Source organism: Erpetoichthys calabaricus, chromosome 8 (assembly GCF_900747795.2).
Source record: "Erpetoichthys calabaricus chromosome 8, fErpCal1.3, whole genome shotgun sequence".
Classification (NCBI taxonomy): domain Eukaryota; kingdom Metazoa; phylum Chordata; class Cladistia; order Polypteriformes; family Polypteridae; genus Erpetoichthys; species Erpetoichthys calabaricus.
Window position 1 is genome coordinate 371,740 of NC_041401.2, and position 13,675 is coordinate 385,414.

Genomic DNA, 13,675 nt, shown 5'->3' on the forward strand with positions numbered 1-13,675 from the left:
TCTCATGTCGTGCTTTCGCCCCGCCCCTTCAGGCGTCACGCTGACGTCACCGCGGTCGGAGAGCGCTTCAGCGCGCCCGCGCCACGGACAACTTCAAAGCTGAGCAGCTGCGCGCGATTCGGCCACGGGTGAAGTTACTGCAGCGGCCGGAAGTGAAGGTGAGCCGCCGAGTGCGTGTTGGCGCGTATGCTTGCGGAGGCTGGCAGCGCGAGTCGCGTGGGCAAACATGTCAGTCACTGGGACGGGGGGCGTCTGGACGCGCAGCCCCTGCGCCTTTGCGCGAGTGTGGCGCCGTGCCGCCCGAGGCTGCTGCTCGGAGCCGCTTGTCTGATGCTCCACGCCAGGGCTGCGCTCCGAGCAGGTCAGCGCTGATTGCAGAGGAAGTCCCGGCCCATGGGGCGCTGAGGGATGAGCCGGCCGGCCGCTTCAGCACAGTTGTTTCCTGACCCGGGATGTCTCGGGTCAGTCCAGCCTACAGACGCGCACTCGGGCCAGCTAGCTTTTATCTTAAAGCGCCTGTGTGACGAGCGGACAGGACGGACGAGCTCTCCGGTAAGCCTGCACGGGGTTCGGGCGCTCAGTGGGGCGGGTAGGCAGGCAGGTCCGAGGCAGGCGTTCGCTTTCCGAGGACGGAGCGGCTTTTCTGTGTGTTGGCTGTCACCCCAGTAGTTGCGGTCGGGAGCAAACGATGGACGCTGCGTGATTTGTGCTCTCGACGGGAGGGCTGGAGGGGGCCGGCTGATGGTGAATGTGCGTGAGAGCGCTGACCCGAGTGACCGGCAGCTCCAGGAGCCTCACACGAGGAGCCGTCAGAACTTGCTTGTCATCCACCTGTTTGACCCCACAGTCCCACCTGCCTACATGTCGAGGACCTCGCTGTCCACACGCTTGGCTTTATGAGCCCCGTAATGGGAAGTGCAGGCACTCGGTGGCCGAAGTGTTTTTATTGTTGTTTTGTTTAATAAGTTTTTGTTCAGTGGCCGAACATCAGAGCACAAAGAGCAGTTGGAGAGTTTCTGATTTCTTTTTGTTCCCAGGAGGCAATATTGCTTTAATGAATGGAAATTTTGAAATCCTGCATCTCCTGATAAGACTTCTTCCAAGAACTTAATTGTAGAAAAACAGGCCATTTCCTGTCGTCATCATTTCCTGTGGGCTTTGTGTGCAAATCTGATGGGAAGCTTGGCTCAAACGAAGACCCCCTCGTTCCTGTCGTCGTTCATGCCAGGGTTTCAGACAGCAGGGCTGCTGACAGATTCACTTGGAGGGTTTCCTTCCTGCTGGTGGGAGTGCCTGTGCTGGTCTATGAACTCTTCTATGAACTGGGAGAGTGTTGATGACAAAGCACCCCCACCTCGCTCCTCGGGGGCTTCTCGTCCCCCTGGGCTTGGTCTTAATGCACTTCTTTGGCAGGATGTTTGTCTGTTGCCTATTGCTAAAGATTTCATAAAAATATAAACATTTTAAAATGAACAGCTCTGAGGTGACACACACACGGCTCCAGTGGAAAGCCCAGCAGCTGCTTGCAGCGCCCCCTTGTCAGCCTGGGTACTCCATTATACCCCAGGTAGACGCTGGGTAGCCAGGTCTCTGCTCCTTTGTGTGGAACAGAAAGCATCTGATGTGGCCGCAGGACTACGTAGAGCCTTTACCAGCCTTAGCGCTTGGCTCTGCTTGTAGACTGGCACAGTAATGCGACTGGACCTTCCCACCTCAAGTCTTGTTTTCAAGTTCAAAATGGCTTTATTGGTACAATGTGTGGAAGTCCAGGGTTGTCCGCACATCAAAGTTTATTCAGCTGCTGTCATCATAGCCTGAAGGAAGGTGAAGGTGTCACACCAGTGCGGCTTCTTTCAGCTCCCATATTCCTGGGGATTTCCTCTCCCTTCTTTATCCGTCTTTCCAGTACCTTCAAGCTTGGGCTCGCCTCGCTCATCAGAGGATTCTGGTTCACAATTCTTAAGGTGAGCTGCGCTGATATGAGAGGAGAATGCAGAGTGGCAGAGACCCGCTGAGCCGGGCTTTTTACTGTCTGCCACAGGCTCTGTGTGGTACGCTGACTCGGGGGTGGTGGTTTGGATGGCACACCTTTTCGTGGCCTTACAGCCCCCTGTCCCCCAGGTCTGTTTCTTATTCTGCAGGCTTCAGGGTGTGCTGCATGTCCACTTGGGTTTGGCTTTGTGTTTGTTGTGCTTCTACCAGATGTTTATCTTCTGCTTTCTCTACTCTGTACGCGGATGTGGTGCAGATTAAAAATGAAGAGAACTGCCTGCTTGGCATTGTGTTGAATTATTTATCTGTGGCATCAGGTTGCAGAGCAGCAGACCGTGAGTGGAAGGAGTCAAAGGGGGACCCAAGACATGGGTGAGCAGAAAGTAATGCTTCCTGAAATCCTCAGCCCGTTTGTAATTCCCTCGTGGCAGGAATACCCTGGTGCTGCCCACCCAGCTCGATCAGAGACGCTCATCACCAGTCAACAACAACCACATGTATTTATATAGCATGTTTTCATACAAACAATGGAGCTCAAAGTGCTTTACAAAATGAGATCAAACCTAAAGAAACAATGATAGGCAATGGTATTATATGGTATGTGACAAAGAGAAAGGCCAGGAGGACGGGGAGAGAAGAAAACTGCAACGAGGGGCTCAGTGACTGTCATCGGTCCAACTGTCGTGACTGTAAGCTCACCACGCGGCTTTCTCTTTTCCTAGGTTGACACCCCCCACCAGGGAATTTCACTACAAGATGGACTCGCACTGGACGTTGGCCCTCATCCTTCTTGCTGCGGTGAGTGCACCTCTATGTGTGACCTGCAGGTCTTTGGGTTCATTGAAGTGGAATCAGAGGGGACATCGGGAGGGATAAACGGTGATTTTTATGTCCAGGGCATTTTGGTGATTGACGCCAAGGTTGATTTTGTTGTCGTTAGGCGGCACAACTGATCTGCTCTTCAGATAATTGCAACTAAAATTAGATCTCTGCCTACGGAGGAATTACGCGGCCAGCACTGCTGGACAGCCAGAGGCCACATGCCTCAGTGAAATTGCTCGGCTGCGTGTTCTCGCTTAAGATCTGCCTGATCCTTTGTATTTAAAGTTCCCCTTGATGTGATCCGACTGCTGGGAACATAAGCAGTCAGAGTGGTCAACAAATGGGCCATCCTGGAAAGGAAAGCATGAAGGCCTGGAGTGGACGTTGTGTTAAGTGGTCTCCTTGATGTTACGTTTTTCTTTTCTTTTTGTTTGTTTCAGTTTTTTTCGCTAGTGGCCACAGAAGCCAATGACACAGAACTGTCCACTCACAATGTGTACAGCTCACTGACTGTGACCCGGAATCGGATTGTGACTGCTCAGTTTGAATGTTACCAGAAGATTATGAAGGATGTTGAACCCATGAGAAAGGGTAAGTCCTGACCTCTGCTTTGAAGGCCCATGTCCAGTCTAGCGGCCCTGTGTCCACTGACCTACAGTTGACTCCTTGGAGCAAACCTCAGCAGCTGCGTTCTCCTTTCAGGTCCCATTTGTAACAGGACGTGGGATGGCTGGCTATGTTGGGATGACACTCCGGCCGGCATGGTCTCTGTGCAGCGCTGTCCAGACTACTTTCAAGACTTCGATCCATATGGTAATGTTTGGGGGTGAGGTGTACTAAGCAAAAAGAACACTCGTTATCTAAAACCAGGGGCCTCCTGTATAACGCCTGGAATAGAATTTACACGAAAACTTGGCACACAGACAGAACTAGAAATGTGCAAACGCACACAAAAAAATTCAGATGCGTAAAACTGCGTTAGCAAAGTTCCACACACTTCCCCTTTGTGAATCCTAAATCAATGTGCGTGTCTACGGCCCCAGCCTGCCTATTTAAATATGCAAATCAATAGAAATAGCCCCTTCTGTTCAGTTAATAGCAAAAGCACATGGAGAAAAGAATTTCAGAGAATGGGAAATGGAGGTAGTGCTCAGTGAAGTGGGGGCAAAGATAAAGAGATTATTTGGCAGCTTAAACAGCGGTATAAGCAATAAAAGGAAATAGATGGAGTGGCACAGCGTGGTGGAGGCACTCAAAAGTTCAAGTTCAGAAAGTCGAAATGAAAAAGATGTGGCCAGACATCAAAGTCGACGTGAAAAGGCGAGTCGCTGCCCACCGTCTGCCTGGCGAAGGTGGTGGAATTCTGGGGCTCGCACCGTTTGTAGTTACCAGCGGTCGAGAGGGGCTCCGACATCACTCCAGGTGCAGGTGAATTTTCATTTTCTTTTCGTTTCTCATTCTCCATACTCATGTTTAGTAAGATAAAGCAGCAGAATGCAGTTTTACTGTTCTGTGTAAGGTGGACATTCGAGTGCTGGCTTCTGACACACCTCTGCCTCAGAAACCGCCAGACGGCCATCCGGCTGTGTGCTGACGTGCTGTTCTGGAGTCAGAAAATGCCGTAGCGGATGTGGCCAGAGAACTAAGGAACAGAAGGGCTGTTCTGTGTGCTATTGAGCGCAAATGAAATGAAGAAATGTTGCATCTGATGACGTCTTTTTATATTCTGCTAATTACATTCAGATAAGGTGGTAATGCTGTCTGATTTGGTGGGTCAGGGTCATCATACCGCTGTCTTCAGGTACGGGCGAGACCCCGATTGTGTGCCACATTATGTACCACGTTACCTGCTTGCACTCTTTCGGCGGACTATAGAGCAGCACATTCATAGAGTGGAAGTGCTTTCTATTTACATAAACAAATTCATTCTCTAAAGGCGCCTTTATAGCAACGTGTGTGCAGTCGAGCCAGCCAGCTAGCATGGCACGACTTGGTGATGTTTGTGTAATAGCCCATCGGTTAGCCAGTTCACCTTGTAAAGCTCATGTGGCTAAAAACGCGAGAGTGGACTGAACTTGCAAAGGCGTAGGTAGCACACAATTCCTCAAAGTCTGCCTTTGTAAGGTCGGCGCCAGTTCAGCACTCGCATGGTTAGGGCAAAGGGTGTCAGATTTGCAGATCTTGAACTGTGTCACCTGTCAGCATTTGGGGTCTCCCACCCATTTTTTTTTTTTCCTGCACCCTCATACCCTCAGCCAATATAAGGTCACAGTAAGCCACACCCTCCATAGGTGTCACCACACTGTGGCGCATGCCAAGATTGGCCCTGACAAACAGGCTTCTCCTTTAGCTTCGTAATGGCACCTCCTTGTGCCAGTAACTGGAGGCAGCGAGCCACCACTCGCCCGTCTGCATTCCTTGCTCAGGTGTTTTTCTGCTTGAACATCACTGGTGGCTTTCCGTATTTGAGATCTCACCCTCAGACTTTGCTTCATGTGTTTGTTTCCATTTGACACAGTTAACTGCCGGTATGACACTCGGTCTTCACAAAAAAATTAGTTCTACATTTTGTCAAAATAAGGAGAAGACTAAATGCACAAATACAATGTGACCAGATGCCCAGGCCTCAACATGCACGGTGGCGACACATGTTGTCTCCTCTGCAATGGACTGTCCAGTTTCTGAATGAGTTTTATTCATTTCCAAGACCAGTTAGAATTTACACCAAGGTAGAACAACAGTCCATCACAGTGAAGGTGCAAAGGCTCGATTTGGAGACGACATTTAAACGTGTACGTGAGAGACGGAGGGGTGTTCTGTCACAACTGTGTTTTTGAAATATAAATAAAACCACAGTTAAACAGGCCTTTGTTGTATGCGAGTGTATAAATCTCAAACAGTGGTCTTGTGATTGTACAAAAAGGACAGTAACCCGTCCACAAGGGTCTTTCTGTAAATCAGGAGGCTGGATGCGACTCCTGGACCTTTTTAAAAACAGGTATTCAGAGAGTTTCATACAGATGGGGTGGCCATTCTTTTTCTCAAATACCCTCATTAACATGTGTTTCATATGTAGATTGTCTCCGTATTTAATATAAATTTACACCTGCCATTAAAATACATCTCAAGTGTCGATTCACATTTCTCTGCACGGCACAGAGCACCGCAGTTACTAAACATGGAATTAGAATGGAAATTGACCCAAGAGGAAGAAGTGACAAGTGAAGGACACTGCAACACCAATTCATGCTTTCATCTTCACTACCCGTCTGGACTATTGCAGTGCATTGTTTTATGGCCTCCCGACTAAATAAATCAATAGAATACAGGATAATAATAATAATTCTTTGTATTTATATAGCGCTTTTCTCACTACTCAAAGCGCTCAGCAATTGCAGGTTAAGGGCCTTCCTTGCTCAAGGGCCCAACAGAGCAGAGTCCCTATTACGGGATTCGCACCGGCAGCCTTCTGATTAGCAGTGCAGATCCCTAACCTCAGAGCCACCACTCCGCGATATTCAGAATTCTGCTGCTCGCCTAGTCGCACACCTAACAGATCTGCTCACTTCACTCCTATCCTTTATGACACAGGTGTCGAACTCCAGGCCTGGAGGGCCGCTATGGCTGCAGGTTTTCATTCTCACCCTTTTCCTAATCAGTGACCAGTTTTCACTGCTAATTAACTCCTTTTCCCCTTTATTTTAATAGCCCTGTTTTTAAGGATTCAGTCCTCTCAATTGATTCTTTTCTTCATTAAATGGCAGCCAAACAGAAATGTAACATGAAACGAGCCAACAGATGACCAGCTAAACTGGGGTTTCAAACTCCAACCAGTTTCATTCCAACCAGTTTCTTAATGAGAAGCCAATTCTTGTTGTTAATTAAACCCGTTACTTAATTCCTTGGCTTGCTGCTGCTCTCTTTCTGCTACAGCAGACATTTCCCAAACTGTTAATTTTCTGTTTCTGATTATTGACCTGAGAGATCAACCTTACTGAGACCCTCATCTTTCTTTATGTTCAGATAATGGGGTTAGCTGATCACTTGTTTGCTCTTTTTGTGTCTCAGTATTGTTTGGGTGCTAATTAAGGAAATAGAAGGAACTAAGGGGTCTGAGTTGAGTTAATTAAAACTAAGGCAAAAGAAGCTAATTAGCAACAAAAACAGGTCACTAATTAAGAAGGTGGTTAGAATGAAAACGTGCAGCCATTGCGGCCCTCCAGGACCGAAGTTTGACACCCCTGCTTTATGATTTGCATTGCTTACCGGTTTCTTCAAGAATCAATGATCAAATTCTTCTTCTCGCCTTTTAAAGCCCTTCTTGGTTTAGCCCCTCATTGTCTGTCTGAGCTGCTGCCTTACACTCCTGCCTGTGCATTAAAATCATCAGATGCTCACTTACTCACTGCACCTAAACGCCGCTTAGTAACTACGGGGGGCCGAGCTCTCCATGTGATGGCCCCCAAAATGTGGAATGCTCTTCCTCTCAGTCTTCACGAAGAAAAATCGATTATTCATTTCAAACTCCTGTTAAACACACACCTCTTCATTTCTTGTATGTCATTTCTGTTGTCTTGTTCATGCGTTTACTGAATTGTAAAGTGTCCTTGAGTGTATGAAAGGCTCTACAGAAATTAAACTTATTATTATATATTATTAAAAGATGCTGACCTGCCACACTGCCATTGAGAGCTTCAGTGTTTTAGGACGACGCCAAAGATGAGACAGTCTTGTGAAGGTGATGGTGGCTCCGCTTCACACTTGTCCCCACTGTCACTTCTCTCGTTTTTCAAAGCCGCACAAGTGCCCACACTTACCTGACTTGAGTGTTGTATGTGCACTCGTCTTAAAAGTGTTCGCTGTGCTCCATCATCCAGTGCTTTATTTAATGTTTTCCGGTGCCATCTAATGTGACACATGTTAGTGCCGCTGTAAGCGGGTGTGCTTTTCTTTAGCTACAGACACAACATGGCTCAACTTTAAGCGCAGACGTCATTTTTGACACTCAATGTTGATTCTGGTCCTCTGGCTGCTGTTAGCTTTGCTAACTCGCTGTAATGTCCAAGAAAGTGAAGATGGTTCAAGAGAATTGCAAGGCAGAATATATGATTGTGATAAGCCGAGACGTTCCTGTGCGCCTTGTTTGTGAATGCAGGACTTGTCTGACATTCTTGTACAAAGTGTTATTGTTGGCCCTCCGTAAAACTGAGTTTGACGACCCCTGGTTTAAATGTTATTGGCAGCACATCTTCAAGGTATCCGAGTCCGTGATGGTGGGGTGCAGAGTGCCTTCTGCAGTTTATGTGAACTATTCATTGGATTAGGATCTGTGGAAACGCCACTACTTGAGCAATCGATGTGGAGGCTTGTCACCTTACCCCGGCAGGCTAAAGTAAATCTGATCTCATGCACACGTAGCTGAGCTTCATTTCTTTTGTGTGTTCAGCGTCATGAATTGAGGATGTAGCAGTGGGCAGAGTAATGCCGGTGCATTGTGTTTGTTCAGAAAATCATTGGATAAGAGTCAATACATTCAAGACCCCGTCACCCTGCTTGGGATAACGAAAATTAGTGGATGGTGAAGTGCAGGAGTGCACTTTCTTAGTTTATAATTTAGACCACTGCACACACAACTGGCATGGCAGGGCACAGTTTTTCACAGTTACCCCTCTAATTCTCCAGCACTGATGCGTTATTTGAGTTCTTTTGACACAAATTGTTAAATTATGGCAAATATTACTGGGGGGAGAGGGGGGAATAATTTGTTTGCATATTTAGGGAGCACATTAGACAAAGAAATGTCCTCGTTGATCAAATGAAACAAAATGTGGGAGTGTTGAATCGGACGTGGGGGTCCCACACCTGCTGCATACGCGTGCACAAGCTGGCGATTGTTCTTTGACAGTAAAGCCATTGGTGCAGTTTGAATGAATGTGTGTTTGTGTATCACCTTGGCAGCACTTGGGCAGTCAGTCGGCAAGGACAGATCTGCTGACGAGGGCAGCCATCTGCATTGATGTTAAAGTGACGTTATTTGGTCTGCAAGGACAAGACTGAATTAGCCCTTAGAGCAAGGGGTGTCAAATTCAGATGCCAGCCACTTTAATTCCTAGCTGACTACTGCTGCTAGCAGACAGGATGTGTGTTGCCTTTATTTTAATTGACTTCCTTTTTAAGACTGAAGCATTAATTGTTTCTTCTTTCCTTGACCAGCGGCCAAACAATAATGAGATTCAAAGTGAGCCAACGGATAGTCGGCTAAACTAGGGGTGTCGAACTCCGACTTGGAAGGCCACAGTTTTTGTTCTAATTTCTTAATTAGAAACCGATTCTCGCTCTTATCAACGTCTCTAATATAACTCACTGGCTGCTTAATGATCTCATTCTGCCACACCAGCCATTTCCAGATCTGTCAGTTTTCTTAGAATATTTGTTAGTACTAGACAAAATCAGTATTTCTCACTCTCGCTGTTTCTTGAAGAAAACCAATAATGTTTGACTCTTAATACTAGAATCCCTGAAGCCTCGTAATCCCTGGCCACCTTAAATTCCCTCGCACCTCGTCATCGGCGTCTTTTGTTTTGCAAATGTCTCCGTCAGCACGGGCAGCAGGTGGTCTGCTCACTCATCGCCCACCGACGGAGCTGAAGTTCTCCCAGTTCAAGTCTGTTTATCGTGGGGTGAGGTGCCTGGCGTTGTAGAGGGTCAATGACATCTCGTTATTTGGATCACATGCATTTCAGGTGAGCTCTGTGTATACAATGATCTGTGGAAGTGTAGGATGACAGGAAATCCGAGGCAAGAACTAAGACAAACTTTTTTCATGTTTTAGTACTAATGACAACATTCTGACATGAAGTGCATCATGTGAAGATGTGAAGTCCAAATATCAAATAGGCACTTTTACAAAAGGTACACGTAGAACAAAACAAGGGCGCTTTTATTCAAGAATACAACTGAAGAAAAAGAAATTGGGTTAGGGTATGCCGAGGACACGTCCACATGGCTGGTGCAGCGGTAAGAACTGCTGACACTTAATCAAGAGGTCGTAGGTTCGATTCTGGGTCCTTCCTGCATTTACCATTTTGAGTAGTGAGCTGCTCTTATTGTTCCTATTATAGAATAAAAATATACATTTAATTTGAGTCTGTAACAGACGGTGTAAATGAATGGTACTTGTAAAGGTTAGCAGCCTTTTAATTTGGTTTTATTCTCAGTGTTACGTTCACGCTCGCCCCGATCTGGCACTGCTGTTTTCAAAGGAAGATGTGCTATAACAGAGGTGAACTCAGATGAGGATGAGGAGAAAGAGAAGAGAAGCCCTCCTAACAAGAAACGTCCACTCGCACATCAGAACAACGCAGCTGCGCCAGGCTTAAAGGCGAAAGATGGCACCGTTTGGATGCAGCAAGAGGTCAGGCGTCGTCCCACACGCATGTCCTTCAATGAAACAGCAGGGTCTACAGAGCTGGCCAAGGTATCATACAAAGTCCTGTTTGTTATTGTTTTGTGGTGGTCTTTATATGAAAACCATTTACATGTTCTTTATATCAAAGCCACATCAAATGTTATTTACCTCGATTTATTGACTTCTCTTCCTACAGCGTAAAGTCACAAGCAGACTGCAGAGCTTCCTGTGTTTGATCGACACAAGCATGCTGACAAGGTAGATGTGCAATGCCACTCCTTATTTAGGAAAATATCAGTTACAAAAAGTGTGATGACTGCTTCCACCTGCAGCTAAAGTCACTTCAGTATGTGAACAACTCTCCACGCTAGTGTTTAGATCTGGCAGTGCCATGCTGGCGGTGTATGTGCCCAAAAAGAAGTCTGTCTGCATTCTCATTACCACTGCTTGTGTACTGAAGTGCCTACAGCTGCAGGTGGAAGCTACCGTCACACTTGATTTATGGCGTCGTGGTGCAGCAGTCTATTAGCCAGCGAAAACGACATAAAGAAGTTGTCTGTTGTTACGCTTCTGCCTTTGTCCAGATATGGCTTTATGAGCACAGTCTCGGAAAGTCTTTCTCCTGTGGGAAGACTGGGATCTCTTCCTAAATAAGGAGTGGCATTGCACATCTACTTTATCAGCAAGCCCGTGTCGATCAAACACAGGAAGCTCGCTAGTCTACTTGTGACTTTATTTATTCACTTCCGACAGCGTAAAGTAAACAACATTCGATGTGGCGTTTATATCAGTAACATGTAACATATAAATGTTTTTATATAAAGACCATCAAAAAACAATTACAAACAGGACTTTGCATGATACCTTGGCAGGCTCTGTAGACACTGCTGTTATGTTGAAGAACATGCGTTTGGCAGGATGACGCCAGACCTCTTGCTGCATCCAAACAGTGCCATCTTTCACCTTTACGCCTGTTGCAGCTGCGTTATTCGGGGAGGGCTTCTTTTGTCTTTCTCTGATGTAGAATCCTCATCTGAGTTCACCTCTGTTATAGCACGTCTTTATTTGAAAGCTAACAGTGTCCGATGGGGGGGGTGGGGAGTGTAAATGTGACTGAGAGAATCAAAAACGCTAACCTTTACAAGCACCATAAATGTACACCGGCTGTTACAGACTCATAATGAAATGTGTGTTTTTATTTTGTAATGGTTACAATGTGAGCCCAGAATCAAACCCACAACCTCTTGACTTTGAGTTAGAAGTTCTTACTGTTGCACCACCCAAGCTGTTGTGTCAGGGTTGTCCCCTAACCCGATTTTTCTTTTTCTTCGGTTATATTCTTGAATAAAAGGGCACTTGTTTTGTTATCTGTGTATTTGTGAAACTGTTAATTTGATATTTGGACTTCAGTCGTCACACATTATACACTTCATGTCAACATTCTGTCATTGTTACTATAACATGAAAACATTTGTTTTAGTTAAGTGTTCTGAATTTCTTACCTCGCATTTCCTGTCATCCTACACTTACACAGATCGTTGTAGACACGGAACACACATGAAATGCATGTGATCCAAATAACGAGATATTATTGACCCTCTACTCCTCCAGGCACCTCACACTCAGATAAACAAGACTTGAACTGGGAGAACTTCAGCTCCGTCAGTGGGCGATGGGATAGCAGGCTGCTTGTGCTGATCGACACATTTACAAAACAAAAGACGCTGATGAGGAGGTGCGAAGGAATTTTATGGTGGCCCAGGAGTTTTTTTCGTAGGTTTCAGGGATTCTAGTGTTAAGGCCAAAGTAAGCCTCTTCTATTGGCAGCGGTAATTCTTACTGTTTAAAAAGGTCGCTGAAACAATGCGGCCCTCCAGGAGCTGAGTGACTAATGCTCACAGACTTGACTACTTCTGTCCGTCCGCACCATCTGGCAACCCAAAGACCTTCAGGTTAGACTTGGCAGTACTAAGCTGGCATCAAGTGAGTGAGAGTCGTCGCTGTGTGGACGGTTGAGTGACGTTTCACAAGTCGACAGATATTCCTTCAGATGATATGTAAAGCAGGTTAATAATTAGGGCGTTTTGCATTTGTACAGCATGTGAGCTTTTTAGTAGAAGGCAGGAGGGAAATGTAGCCATCTGTGTGTCTGTCTATCGGTCATTTTTTTTCATTTGTATAAAAAAAGCAGGCAAACTTCTGTTTCCCATTTTTGCCATCTAATCTTTATGGAAGTTGACGATGAGATAAAATAACATACTGCCTACTGACAGACTCCTGCTGAAGGTGGCTGTGAGCATTAGTTGCATGCAGAATGTTCTAGAAAGTAAAATTCATGCTCCTTAAAGTGAGCCCAGTGCTGTTGTAAATGATTCTTCAAAGATCGTCCCTTCAAATTGATGGGGTTTCTTGAAGTTGTAGTGAAAGTAATAAAGTGCAAGTAACTTGGAGGTTGGCAGGCTTGCTTCAGTGTGCCCCACAATGGTGTTGAGCCCCATTCTTCACTCAGTGCTGCCAGGATAGTGTTTTTTTTTGTTTTTTTTTCCCTTTGCAACCTCAAACTGGAGTTAAATGGGTGCAGGAAAATGATTGCTGTGTGAAGACTGTCCTTGTTGAAATCCTTCGCAGTCGTTACAACAGCATCAATTAAGCACAAAAGAGAGACCCAGCATTAGAAGTTAAAAAAAAAAAAATGAGCGAGAACCAGGCACCCGTCTGTCATGGGCTCCACTTGCTGTGCTGACCAAGGCCTGCAGCTTGTGTCGTCTTTAACATGCAATCAAAGAGGGACAAAGTGAAGGCCGCATGGGACTCTGCCTCTAAGTCAACGTCCTCCTTGGCACACACACTTCATCTCCAGTGGTGGTTGAGCTCCTTAAAGTGCATAAGCACACATTCTAGAAACTTCCCATTGTCAAACCTGCATAATTGGTTAAGGACTGCATGGCGTGTAATTCTATTTTGGCCAGACTGGGCACAAGGATGGAATCCAGGCTGGGCAGGGTGCCAGGGTATCGCAAAGCCCACTCGCACTCACTCCCCTACAGGCCAGTTTAGAGTTCTGCATCAACCTAACAACCACAATTTGTTTTTATAAAGCCCAAAATCACAGAAGCAGCGCTGCAATGGGCTTTAACAGGCCCTGTTTTGTGACAGCCCCCCAGCCCTGACTCCCTAAGAACACACGAAAAACACCCAAAAAAAACCTTGTAGGGGAAAAATGGAAGAAATCTTGGGAAAAGTAGTTCAGAGAGAGAGAGGCCCTTTCTAGGTAGGTTAGCCATGCCGTGGGTGCTAAAACATGGGCTAAATACAATAAAATACACGATCCAGAACACACACAACCCACTTCTCAGATCTAGATGGCCAATCTATCATTGTCACCTGAGAAATACAATACAATAAAACAATAGTAACAGTACGAGCTACACAGCAAAATGCAAGAGTCGATGA

The 13,675-nt window shown here is 46.2% G+C and overlaps 1 protein-coding gene across 3 annotated transcripts in view; it reads left to right on the forward strand.

Annotated features, from left to right (window-relative positions):
• calcrla (calcitonin receptor-like a) overlaps window positions 1-13,675 on the forward strand; it is a 28,740-nt gene that overhangs the window by 8,116 nt on the left and 6,949 nt on the right. The window contains exons 1-4 of one of the 3 annotated variants that reach the window (XM_028806054.2): window positions 39-158; window positions 2,715-2,790; window positions 3,255-3,405; window positions 3,517-3,627. In XM_028806054.2, the coding sequence (XP_028661887.1) occupies window positions 2,749-2,790; window positions 3,255-3,405; window positions 3,517-3,627 (304 nt within the window). In that variant the 5' untranslated portion in view covers window positions 39-158; window positions 2,715-2,748. Of the gene's footprint in view, window positions 1-38; window positions 159-209; window positions 553-2,714; window positions 2,791-3,254; window positions 3,406-3,516; window positions 3,628-13,675 lie in introns of those variants that run through there. The other 2 variants (XM_028806055.2, XM_051930248.1) reach the window with 2 other exon arrangements.